The sequence below is a fragment of the Copadichromis virginalis genome, linkage group LG17, assembly GCF_057382275.1.
Source record: "Copadichromis virginalis isolate Kocher_CV1m ecotype Utaka linkage group LG17, C_Virginalis_male_GT1.1, whole genome shotgun sequence".
In the NCBI taxonomy this organism is placed as follows: Eukaryota; Metazoa; Chordata; class Actinopteri; order Cichliformes; family Cichlidae; genus Copadichromis; species Copadichromis virginalis.
In genome coordinates this window covers 17,317,892-17,331,676 of record NC_140634.1, presented here as the reverse complement: position 1 = coordinate 17,331,676, position 13,785 = coordinate 17,317,892, and the positions used below count along the sequence as shown (strand labels likewise).

General features: G+C 42.9%; 1 protein-coding gene across 3 annotated transcripts in view; it reads left to right on the top strand.

Annotated features, from left to right (window-relative positions):
• The first annotated feature begins 7,816 nt into the window (after nucleotides 1-7,816).
• Nucleotides 7,817-13,785, top strand: part of ptpro (protein tyrosine phosphatase receptor type O) — a 42,429-nt gene continuing 36,460 nt past the window's right edge. For 2 of the 3 annotated variants that reach the window (XM_085436039.1, XM_085436038.1), the window contains exon 1: nucleotides 7,817-8,272. In XM_085436039.1, coding sequence (XP_085292165.1) covers nucleotides 8,048-8,272 — 225 coding nt within the window. In that variant the 5' untranslated portion in view covers nucleotides 7,817-8,047. The remainder of the gene's footprint in view (nucleotides 8,273-13,785) is intronic. The other variant, XM_085436037.1, reaches the window with a different exon arrangement.

The window sequence follows — 13,785 nt, the reverse complement described above, 5'->3', positions numbered from 1 at the left end:
CATTTACCATGTCACTTATTTATGTGCAAATGTTTAATAACGAAGAACATTAAAACATTACTGTTGGCCACATGTCGGCAAAGTTATGTGACATTAGTGATGTTTGTACTAACTTGGTTTTAAAGCTTTTACTTTAAAATATACACCGTTCAATAGCTGACCTTAATCTTACAGAGAATGATCAAAGCTCATGTAGAAACAAACAAACAAATGAACAAAAGATTTTCTACTTCATTTCTGTCAAACAAAGCTATATGAAACGTTTCCAGCTGTTAGTATCATGGTTGCTAGGCAACCTGGGCAGCGCAACTGAGGCTAGACCGTCCCATTTCACAAGCCTCACACTTCCGGCCTTAGCGGTCTTTAAGTACGCGGCCCTCGAAGATCGTTGAGGCTGCGTACTTTAAGGCTGCAGACTCTGAATTGGGATACAGCCTGTGTTGGAAGAAAGATTGCTATGAACCATACCTAAAAGCAGGTCAAAAGAAAAATAACGGTATAGAGACAGACTGGGTCCGGATGCAAAGAGACGGTACTTGCAAAAAATAGCGTGCATTGGAAATGTGGACCCGTATGAAATAACGGCAGTGGAGTAGAAACCCTGAAGACCAACCGCTTTTGACGTAGCCTGATATATTTTCGTACCTGTGGAGTCAGCGCGTACACAGCGAACCAATTTCGCAATTATAAATGTCTGGAAGCGCACATCCAATTCACCAACGGTTGGGTACAAGATTTGACTATTTTTAAGCCTGCACGTCGTGAATACGTCATCATTCAAACAAAGGTAAGTCAGCTTGAGTGCTGCGAGTAAAATGCGTTTGATTTCCTCCCGAACATTCAGATTAGTGCAGCATAAATTCATTCATGAGGGAGAATTACAGTGAGAACATGTGGAGGCTGTTAGAGGGATAACATAGTGAGTTCAGTGCATTGATGTGACATTGTCCTGAAGGATTTAGTCATTCTCTATGGTTAAAGAAATTGCACTAATTAATTCATATTTATTATAAATAATCCTTATTACACATCTTCTACGCATTCTATTTTAGTTTTATACATTGATTCATGACCTGCAGAATCTCCTTATCATGTTAGGTGATTCATAATTGTCACTTAAAATCGAACTTTATGCTTTCTCCCTCTTGAAAGTGTTTACATCCTTGCATTACATACTTTAGGTAAATTTTTTGCTGGCAGATTAAAAAAACAAAACAAAAAAAACCCAGGCAGATTTAGAATATAACATGCAGCGTTCTTTAGATGGATGCATAAAAAGATAAAAAATTACATGTATGTGCCAACTTTCTAAACACTTTTACATTTATGATAAAGTAGATTAAACACATTTATGTCGGCCTTGGCTCATAGTTCTTGTCTTTAAATTAACTTTGCCTGTGTGTGTTTCAGGTACTGCACTCTCAAAGACTGAATGATCCAGCATTGCAGCCATGGGTCACTGTGAGCATCACAGGGAAGGTTGAAGCCGCCCACTGCACCTGTATGGCCGGAGTCGCAGAGACCTGCAGCCATGTCGCTGCTCTTCTGTTTAATGTAGAAGCAACAGTGCAGATCCGTGGCACAAGGACTGTTACAGATGAACCTGCATACTGGGTTTTGCTGGGTAATATGACCAAGATACAGCCAGTGGTTGGACATAAGATAGACTTCTCCTCTTCAGCTGCCCCAAAAAAGGCTCTTGATCAAAACATAAACAAACCATCCGTAGTGACAGGTAAAAGAAGTTCCACCTGCTACCGTGGAGGAGTTGTCTGAACTGATGGGAAAATATTTCTCCAAGCATAGTTCTGTTCTGAATAACCCATCATGTTGTATTTAGGGGGTCTACATTTATGCCTGAAGTGCACTGCCATGTAAATAACTTGCATTTACTGAACATGTTCTTACTAAGTACCTCTGTTCAAAAGTTGAATAAAGAAACAAACTAATGTTTGCCTCTTTTATTTTAAATTAAAACCACTTTGTAGAACATCACATCAGTAGAATCAATGTCATGTATAGTTTACAAATGACAAAATGTTTACATAAAATCATGACAGCATTTAAATAATATCACCCACTACTAGCATTCTGTAATTTACTGTCTCTTTTGAAAACTTATCACTACATAAACAGCACAAGACTTTTAAGAGTATTTAACAAGAGCATTTTCCCTGGTTTTACTAACACACTGGGGCACATGTTCACCAAAATGCAGCAAACCTTCACCATCTTATCCAGGAGGGTCGGCTCTTCACCCACACATGGAAGAAGTTATCTGATTGGCAGGGTGGTGTGTAGCCAGGCCGTTCTCACTCCCGAGGCGTGTTGATGCAGCATGTAGTTTGAAGCAGGGATTTCGTAGTGCCCCATGTGTAGCGTTGGAACCCATCAGGATTTGTTTCATTCATTCCTTCGGCTGGTTTGCCTGCATAATGAAAAAAAAATTAGCAACTCTATAAATAGAACGTAAATCTACAAAATCACTCATTAGGATGTTTGTTCTAATTTGCTATGACCTCAGAGCGCATTGAAAATAAAACTAATAGGCTAGAAAGAGTGATATGAAATTATGTAGAACTTACCCGAATGAAAATGTCTGGAGCACCAACAGATATCTGTGGATGGTAGAGAACTGGATAGCAGCTTGTCTCACAGCTGCTATCCAGGCTAGACGCCTTCTTTTGGTAACGTCCGATACATGAGCTCCCTCACATTGCTTCCAGATGGGGAAAGAATAAAAATAGAGCCCATTTTCCAGCTTATTCCCTTCCCGATCGTGCGATCTAACATTACAACTGACAACACAGCAAGGATGAACCATTACTCATGCTTTCGCTCCTTTTGCCCTTTGTTTGGCCTACTAAAATGGCGCCTCGGCAGCCTCTATGACGTCACCGAGATCCCAAATGAGACTGTGTGATAAACACAGTGTTTGGCTTGGTCTGCAGCCTCCTCAGGAACAGGACACACGTGATCAGCTGAACTTTCCCCCACAGTTGCTGTCATAACCTGGATTTCTCATCAGTCTTCGCTGTCTCTGGTTCTAAGGACGCTGCCCTTAAAGCATTTATCCAGCTAGGCTTTATTAGTGTACACCACGGCTGGTTGTCACGTTGTTTGTTACTGCCACACAAGAGGGCGCTGTGGAGCTCCTCTGGTATCACACGTTTCACCTGACAGTGTGGTCAGTTTGTGGACATCCACAGAACTCTTAGGGGAGGCAGTGGCGTGTCTAGAAAATTTTTGTTGGGGGGGCCAGGTAGGGGCACAGATTTGGAGAAGGGTGGCAGATTTAATTGGCAGATAATGTTTTAAAAAAAAATTCTACCAACCCTTAACCATAATTCAATAATCCTATAAACCTAATAACCAAATGCACTTTTAACTCTTATTAGAATGAGATTTTAACCACTACGGTGCAAAGTTTTTAGATACTGCGTTGATAAAGTACAAGAGATACAATCAGTGCTTTGTCAGTGTTTACTCAGCAGTCAAGGTCAGCAATATTTGCATAGTATTTTTACTGACATATAGTGCACATATGTTTTGGGCAAAAACATTTTTGAAAATTAAAATACGAACATTTGTAACAAACAATTGACAAATTAGCCAATGCCAATGCAAAACTTTATCTGCCTGTTAAAAAAAGAAGATAATCTTCTCACAAACTGGTGTTTGATTTTGAAACAGGAAAAAAGTGGGGAAACAACTGAAAAGACTAACATTTGAATGAAACCTGAAAGCAAGTAAATACTTTCTATGCTGCCTTATGGTAAACTTTGGTAATATTGATAAAGAACAACACTGGCTGATGATAAAATACAGTCAGCTGGCATGGTGACACTGCCAGTATTAACCTGCAGGGCTGGACTGGGACAAAAAAATTGGGCATTTTTACTACAGACCGACCCACCAGGTAGTAAAGCCATAAAGACTTTGACTGAAAACAAACCCTGTTGTGACAGTGATGTACAGTCTTGTTGGTATATGTATGATTTCTATACATTTTACGTCAGATAAAAACTTTGGTTGTAAGATTTAGATAATTATTTAATAAAAACTAGGTATTTTAAATGAGAATAAGAAAGAAAAGTATTTCTTTGTGCCCACCTTTCCCTGTTAATGCCCTACCTGGCCCCCTGGCAAAACTTTGCTAGACCCGCCCCTGCACAGTTACCAGCTGTCTGCTACATAAAAAAGGATCCTGGTGTTATTTGTCTCTCAGAAACAGTTCATAACTTCCCTTCAACTCATTCATGTCACCTAAAAGGTAAACCTGTTTCTCCATCACCTGTTCAGCTCTGATGGTTCAGTAAGGACATCTCCTGGTTTCATCTTCATGTTTCCCTCTCACCACATATCTAAACCGACATCATGACCAGCAGCTTTACAGCTGTGGCTCCAGCAAACATCAGCTGATACTAGAAATTAATATTAAATACATTCTAACAACAGCCGATCAAGCTTAAACGTGCTGCTGTTGTTTAGCGCAACATCTGCTGGTTTCCTCTTTCTGGCGCAAAGTGGGCGATAAACAAGAGAGAAAAGCCGATCAGCTGATCATTGATCAGTTTCATGATTGAAGTAGCAACAGGAGAGGGAGGGGGAGAGAATGAGAGAAGAGGCAGCTGACAGCATAAAGACAGAATAAATCCAGCTTTGTGTCTTTTTTCCATTCTAGCTAAAGTCCGGGACAAACTGCGTCTCTTCTCAGCTCAATACGAAACGTGTAATATTTTCTCTGAATGAGGGACCATTCCATTTTTTTAAGGAGCCGTTGGCAACTCTACTAACCTTATGAATAAAATAAAGTTCACTATCAGTAACATCATAGCACCCACCCAGCTGTATAAAAACTCCGTCAAACTGGCTAGAACGCAGTATGAGTTATTGCAACTGACAGTAAAAAGTCAGCAACATGAAAATAAACTCCACCTAAACTTGGTTTATATCTGACCCAGATAGACTGCAGGTCATAACTTCTTACCTGAAGTTCAGTTCACCTGACACTCGGACTGGTGGCTGCTTCGGGTCTCTCCTCCTGCCTCCCCTTCCCTCATCCACCTGTTGCCTCTGTGGAAGCCCCGTCATAGCCACCACCAAACAACGGAGTTATTTCTACACATCGACCTGCATCTGGCCAATCCACCACCTCTCATTGTTCATGCCATTACAAAAAAAATAAGTCACTGGGGATATGCCCGGTATGCCCGATGGCCAGTCCAGCTATGTTAACCTGCAACCAAATCTGCAGCTCCATACAGCAATGTTACGACTTAGATTATATCTTATAACGCATAACTCTTATGTTAGCTGCCCTCAGTAGCATACTGTCTGAAATATTCCACAGCTGCAATAATTCTTTAAGTGTTATTTTTTTCCTTGGTATTCTAATTTCACCGAAGTTTACTAAACTCAACAAACTTGATATTACTTACCGGGACATTTATTCTGTCCTCATTTTCTTTCACCGAAAAATTGTTTCCTGCAGCGCCATCTTTCACGCTTGGCTCTCCTACCTTTGCTAACGTGATGCGCATAGCGCAGAAGCGATGCTGCATTCACTTACACTCGGATATCTGAGCGTCACCGTGAAAACATAATCGGACATTTGATATTTGATTGAATTTTATTGTTTTGCCTTTGGGGTGGCACCTGGGGTGGCCAGTCTGGTTTGGGGGGTGGCCTGTGCCCCCCCAGGCCACCCCGCTGGACACGCCATTGAGGGGAGGACGTATTTTGTGATGGGTCTTTGGTAGGTAACAGTTATTTTTCATCATGATCTTGTGTTTATATTGGAAGCTCTCACAGTGTTGGTCGTTATGTTCCCTCTAAGCTGCGCGCGTGTGCAATTGCGCACTGCTGGCACGGTCTCTGCGCACAGAAAAAAAAATCAAACCTGAATTGAAATTAAAATTAAAACTTTAACAATTCTGATTTGCAGTGTTAGTCAGTAAGTGACTGGCTGCTCCCATATGGGATTAGAACGATGCCACCTTATCCAATAGTCCAGCCAATAATGCGATTCACATTTGTATATGCGCAGCTAATCAACATTGTTGACAGGCTATGACAGCATCCTTATGTGCCAACACCGGTGTTTTAGCTAGAAAAGCAGTGTGGCTGATGTGGAGTGAAACCGCCTTAATGACAACGTGGACAACCATTGGAGATGTGACCAGGACAGATGGAACAATTGGCGGAAAAAGTGTGGACTTTATACCAGTTTTTAAATTGTGTTGATAGGCCACGAAAACCAGAGTTATGATAAAAATATTTGCAATGTTTGGTTTTCTTCCTGAGCACTATTGTTGTTTATATTTACTGCGAAGAAATGGTAAAAACGGCGTTTTATAAGGAAAACGCTCGAAAGCCCTCTCCGCCTGTGAGGAAAGATGAAACCAAAAAAACCCCACCCTTTCCTATTGGTGGAAAAATGTACCATGTCAACCAATCAAAGAATGAGATGGCAACATGGCATTTAGTTGTTTAGGGAGGGGGGAAGTTTTAGGAGTGAAGGCAGTGTTTTGAGATGTGAGAGATTTGCTACGTTTAGCGCAAATCTTGTGTTAGTGTGTAGTGTAGTCAATAGTTTTGTTGTGTGTGTCAGAACAATGAGGCGACTACTGAATGTTACAGGTGTTACAGGAGTGATACATCTCCTGTTGTCAGGCCTGCAGGTATCAGGCTGTTCTCCTTTATCTCATAGTGGACAGAAATTACTTTTTGGAGTGGCACAAATAATTTGTGTGACATCAAATTTGATGCAGAACAGCTGATTTTTCTGTAAATAGTTTGAAATGTTTATTTAAAAAAACGCCTTAGCTGCATTTTTAGGTAAACAGCTGCAACAAACGTTGTTGTTTGCATAACTAAGTTACTTTTTTGAAGAAGTAACTATATAATTAATTGCCCAACATTGGTCATTATTTACTGTATTTCGCAGACAGAGAGTTACAGGACTCTCTCCCAGACCACAGACTCATAATACAAGTCAGAGCTTTATATATATATAAAAAAAAGAAAGTTGTGTTTTCAAAATTGGAGTTAAAGTTATTTTTACTTCCAATAGTGTTAACATACTACACAGGTCATGAACAAGATTTCTTTTACATTTTTATTGTAAGTGGGCTAAAGCAGTTAATTAAAAGTAGTCTAACATAAATGTAAACGCTGTAATTTGATTATTTTAATAAACCATGTAACTTGGATGGATTCGATGCTGGCGTGACCACAGTGCACACGTCTGATGTTGCTCACAGTGCTTCAAGGGACCGCTCAGGGAGTTTGTGTGTTCGCTCAGACACATGAAAAATTAGAGGGAACATTGGTCGTTAAAAACGGGCATGGGGTCATGCGTGAGAGATGTTCTCCAGCTTCTAATGGCAGACATGTTTTTGTCTCTGTGCTTGCACAGTGGTTTGTGTGAGGACGCCTGGCTTCCATGTGGAGACCGCTTCCTGTTCAGGGGCTGTTCATTTCTGTCTCCATTTAAAAACAGAAAAACAAATCTGTTTTGGAATCATTATTTTTACTGAGATCTCATTGTTGAGTACAGAGACAGCCAGACATGCTGGCTCTTTACTTTAAGTTACAGTTACTCTTGAGTTACAGTTGCTTAATCTCAGTTACAGTTACTTACTGTGAGTTATTGTTACTCTGAGTTACAGTTACTCTGAGCTCTGATGCAGTGAAGAGTGATCACTGCGTCAGTGAGCAGCAGAGCGATGTGATTTTAATGTGTGATGTGACGTCACGTGACGGTTGTGTTTTCTTCCTTGTGTTTTTTATGTTTGCGGTGAAATAAAGTTTGGAGACAGGATGTCGTGAGTAATTTCAGTCTGAGCGCCTCTCAGAGGGAGCTGATGAAGAGGAGGAGGAGCGGCTGCGGGGCGCAGGGCGGGGCGTCGGCGCGCAGCAGCAGCAGCAGCTCCATCACCGACACCGTCACCGACCTGCTGGCGTCTGCGGGCTGCGGCATGGACCCCGCTGCCCGGCCTGTCTGTGAGTGTGGGCCGGTCCGGTGCTGCTTCCCGCGGTTCTGATGGTGAAGGCGGTGCGCGCTCAGAGAAGCGGAGCGGACACAGACCTGTGCGCGTGGCGCGGCTCGCGCTCCGATGCAGCAGCGGGAGGAGGAGGAGGAGGCGCCATTGTTTGGATGCGCAGCAGATTGAGAGGAAGAAGGCCAGGGATCGCGCGCGCTGACCGGGACACGCGCACCATGCTGCACCCGTTGTTCCTCGCGCTCCACCTGCTCTGCTTCACCCAGGTAAGGAGCCGCACTTCCGGCCGCAGCGGCTTTGTTCGACCGCAGGAACCGGGGAAGGGAAGGAGGGAGGTGTGTGTGTGTGTGTGTGTGTGCGCGCGCGCGCGCGGCGGACACGCGACAGCCAGCAGCTCGATGTGTCTGCGGAAAGTGGGTCAGTCGGCTGCAGCATCACACACACACATAGACTCAGACTCACACACTCAGTCTCACACGCACGCCACACAAATACAGACGGACTCACACACACACACACCCATACACACAGACTATCACATTCAGTCTCACAGGCACACTGGACACACATGCGCAAATACAGACTCACACAAAGACACATACACAGTCTCGCACACATCACACACACACACACACACACACACACACACACACACACACACACACACACACACACAGACTCACTCTTAGCTGGTGCATCTGGGTAAATCTACTTTACACTTACAGGTATTAGGAGCAATGCCTTTATTACTGCACTCCTGCACATGCTCAGTCTGTTCTTTGTAAAGAGACTGAGTGGTCATGTGTGAAGCCAGATGTTCCTGATGTTTCTGCTGAAGCCAGAGGTTACTATAGCACCCCCTGTGGGTGTAGTCCATCAGCTGTTGACATCATCACACAGACTCGTCCATTTGTGCTTGCTGTGTGTCGTTTTTGTGGGCACAGTAACACAAGTGAGGTTACAAAAACAGAGAGGTGCCTGACCAGTGATGATGATGTCACTTTTGTCATGCAGTGCTATTCACCGGGGTGAAGATGGCAAGATGATAATGGCCCTGTGACATGCCACCTGTGGACACTTATAAAGCACCCGTCGGTTTCACGGTTAAAGTCAGCCTGTTGTGAAGGACCAGCGAGTGTTGCGCTGATGCTGGACGACTTCCTGTCTGCGAGTTTCTGTTTCCTGTCCCTGTAAAATCATCTGGAAGCTGCAGACTTTTATTTCCTGTTCAGTGTCGAGATAGTTGTGAAGTAACGTGGTGGGTTTACAGTGTAACGGGTTCCCCTCCACCTCGTTATCCTCGCTATCCGCATGCGGCGTTAATATCCTGCTCTGAGCGCTATCTGATGCTCCAAGCTTCCAATTTCCTGTCTTCTGACAGCTGCTCTGATTCGAGGCGCTGAATGTAAAGAGTATGAAGAAGAAGAATTTATGAAGCATTTCCTGTTTCACTGACATCAGCATCTTAAGTTTTGGACTTTTATTTGGACATAATATGACGCACATTTTAACAAATGTAACCGTGTGAGGAACTTTTACTTTGAAGAATAAATGTTTTATCCAAATCCAGATTTGTTTTTATCCAAATCTCCTGCTTTGTCTCTAAAATTTCAGGTTTAACAGCAGCGTACTACATTGCCCACAATCCTAAGGAAGACGCTGAAATCACTGATATGTTGCAGCTGTTAGTAAAACATATTTAAAATCAGTGCCATCAACTGTGGCAGTGGGCTGAAGGCCTTGGGAAGGTTTTATGTGGCCCGTGATGAACAAAGACTGTTCATCTCTCCACTGCACCCATCCACTGTTCATGTTGTAGAATGAGACAAGCCTGAATCTCCTCAGTGCAGGTGTAATTTCAGGTCTGGACAGGAACTTTAACAGCTAAGTTAGCTAAGAGCCATGAGGTGGCACATTGAAATTCACTGTACTACTGTGGCCACGCCCCCCAGTGAAACCTATGTCTCAGAGGTCCTTCAGATGAAGCTGACCAAAAATGAAGGCGACCTGATGAAATGTTGAGTTTGGCACCTGAAAACTTCAGAGAACTTCCTGTTTAGCTGTTACTTATGTATTCTGGCTTCCTACCACAGTCCAAAGACATGCAGTTAGGTTACGTCTACACTAGCCCGGATAAAATGGAAAACGGTGTATACATCTGAAAACACTCCGCGTCCACACTATTGTTTTCATTTGTTTTCACAGAGTTGTTCATCCACATTGAAACGCAATACAGGAAACACGTATTGCGTTCAAGCAAGACAATTCGACCTGCCTGATTTCTGTCTGCCGTTTATTTACTTTTCGGCTCTTTGAAATGTCGCGGAAAAGCACAGAGTTTTTTAAAACAATGAGGTGGAGTTGTTGCTCCAGCGCCCCTGCAATCCTGAAAAGGATAAGCGGCAGAGAATGGATGGATGGATGGATGACTTTTGTACATGCGGGTGTAGAGGTGGGAATAGGGGGCGTGTTGTGGGTCCTATTAGTGTTTGGATGAGCTTGGAGTTCAGAGGTCAGATAACAACAGCGGTTTTTTGTATTTTTAGGAAATTGTTTAATGTCAATCAGCTGTTCTCATTATTGTGGCTGTGACATCATCAGTGAGATTTATGGGTGATGCGTGAGCCATCACGTCCTCAGATCTGCATCATGGTTCTGGGGTCACTTCTGGACTGTAAGCCCACAGTAACCATGTGGCGCCGGCTGTGACTCAGAGATCTGTTTAAGTCGGCGCTCCACACGGTCTCTGAATATTCACACATTCGTGACTTTAATGTGCGTCTTGGATTACGTTGGAGGGTTTATCCCTGTATGTGACAGAGGGCAATAATGTGAGGGCATAATCAGAGCGGCGGAGGGTTAACAGAGGCCCGATTAGAATTTAATCAGAGTTAGATCTGCAGAGCAAACACTGAGCTTCTTCTTTGAGCCGCCATGTCGCCCATGCGATTCAGCTGCAGCCGAGTGGAATAACAACGAGTACAACCTCAGACACCCAGAACAGAGGCTGGACGGGCTTCTTTAGGTCAAAGGTTTATAAAGAGCAAGTGCCAGAATGATCCAGAGCCAATCACCACACACGACCAGTCTTCATCCTTCCTCATCCTCTCTGTAGAACATGGAAGGTTCTTCCTGCTTCAGCCCTCTTTCAGAATAACAGTTATCACAGCTCGACTTTGGGTTTTTATCTCCCTACTAATGGGAACGTTTACTTTGAAAGGTCTTATAAATAAGATAGGCTTCCTGTTGGCTTTGATTGAGTAATCAGCTGATGGACCTTTTACATGTTGTTAGTCACATGATGATGGTTATGGTGAGCTGATGAAGAGAAGGTGATTCGCCACTTTTGATGAAGGACTGAAAATGATCAACTTCACCCTGAAGCTCTGTGTCATTTCAGAATCCAGACGGTGAGAACAGAAAGCCTCCACGGAGGGACGCATTGTCATTGATTGGTCCACAGTTTCACATGGGGCCATCTGATTGGTTGAATCTAAAATATATATGGAGCTGCAGATCCTTCTGGATCTTTTCTAGTGACAGGCGATGAAAATGAGGTTCACTGAACCCCTCAGTCCACATTTAAGGTCAAGAAAAACATCACTTACAGTAACGTGTTGAATTTAATTCCAGAAGTTAACTTTTAGTTTCCTTCCTCGTGTTCTTTACCAGAGCGTCTTCACATGAGTTAAGACAAACTTCCCTAATGGACATTAGAGGAACTGCAGCTTTTGGAGTTGATACTTACTTATAAGAAGTTTCTTCTCCATTTTTTGATTACAGCAATGAGCCCCAGCCCTAAATGTCGGACATTTTACCTTATTGTGGTCACATTACCTCATTAGGCTTGTTATAGTACTTGAAATAATCAACCAATCAAGTCCCTGTTCCAGCTTCTTAAGTGTGGGAAAAACATTTTCAGTCTCTTTCTGTTTTTTTACAGATCTTGAGAGCCGTAAACTCGCTTCCCGGCGTTTGATGCCCGATGTTTGTACCTCTGCGTTCCGCTTCATTCGGTTTGGTTGTTGCAGCAGCTTCTTCTGTGGGAACCTGCTTTGGAGAGCTCGTTGGAAAGGTTCTCATTGTTCTGTGAATGAGGCAGAGAGCTGTCAGCCATCTTTTGTTATTCCGGTGAAAGGAAGCACCGCATGAAAAGACCTCTGAGCCTCACCAGGCTACATAAAGAAAAGTGGAGATTTTAGTGTAACACTCTTGTAAGAGAGAGGCCAGAAACATGATGAAGGAAAGGCCTCAGATTGGATTTCATCAGAAAAAAACACCAAGCTGAACTTTTCCACGCAGGAAAAATAGAGTCAAGAGGAATCTGCAGAAGTTGTGAGGCTCAGGTTGTTTTTAGAGTTATGAAATTTACCCTCACCAGACTACATTCAAAAAAGGGAAGATTTACTCTGCTCTAATCAAGCCAAAAAGTCTGAGGTGAGCCATAAAAGTCTGAAAAAAGCCCATCCAGAACACACACACACCCCCCGTCTTCCCCACCTGCCTCCACACAGCTTTGCAGGTTTGCATGATAATGCTGGCAGCTGCCTGAGGGTGAAGCCTCCCGACCCCTGGCTCCACCCCCTGTTGGCTGTCCGTCTGCAGCCATTCACAGGGTCACATTCATTCACTTACTCAGAATCACTTTCCCCTCATGAAAGGATGAGCTGGTGTCCTGACACAACTCTGAGGATTCAGTGTTTTTAGTTTTAGTTTCTACACTCTGTTTGCTTCTTTCAGTTCATTTGTATTATTTAGAAATTTTAGTGTTACTTTAATTTTGATCTTTTTTATGATCAGCCTACAGTTGTAAGAAGTTCAGAACAAGTTTTACAATAGAAACACTCATCAGGACCTGATCATTAACACAGTTTAATACAGGGGTGTCCAACTCCAGGCCTCAAGGGCTGGTGTCCTACAGACTTTAGATGTGTCTTTGATGCAACACAGCTGATTTAAATGACTAAATTACCTCCTCAACATGTCTTGAAGTTCTCCACAGGCCTGGTAATGAACTAATCATTTGATTCAGGTGTGTTGACCCAGGGTGATATCTAAAACCTGCTGGACACCGGCCTTTGAGGCCTGGAGTTGGACACCCCTGGTTTAATAGAAGCCAAAACCTGCAGTTCCTCTAGCACCCAGCAGAGGCCAAAGCAGTGAGTCAGTCTCCATAGACTGTAATGTTAAAAACTTTACAGCAGAAATAAACATGTTTACAGCCTGATACAGAAGTGTTGTGGTCTCTATAGATAATTTCCCCCTTCATTACAACTGTACCAAACTTTTGTTAAGGAATAAAGATAAGAGTAAGTAAAAGAGAGGAATGAGAAGAAAAGCGTCTCTATACGCAGATGACACAGTTCTATATACAGGAGAAGAAGGAGACTAACAGTTTATCTGGGGTTTATATCAGGAGTTAGAGACACAAACAACTGCACAAGAGGAGAATATTATTGTAAGTCACCTTATTAACTTGCATTAGAGCTTAAAGTTTGCATTATTAGAAGCGTGGCCTCTACCTGCAACCTGCCTTATGTCAACTAATTTGAGTCTCTTAACTGGACCTCTGGACCATATTTGTGCTGTTGGAGCCTTTGGGAGCATTTTTAATTACTTTATCAGACCAATAATATGGCTGCTGTGAGATTACTGTACTAACAGGCTATCCAGGAAGTCTGAGCACCAGTTTTAGGAATTTATTTGGATGTTACCAATTAGCAGGCATCAGCGTCTGTATGTTGTTCCCATACAGTTTTTTCTAAGATGAGTCCAAAAA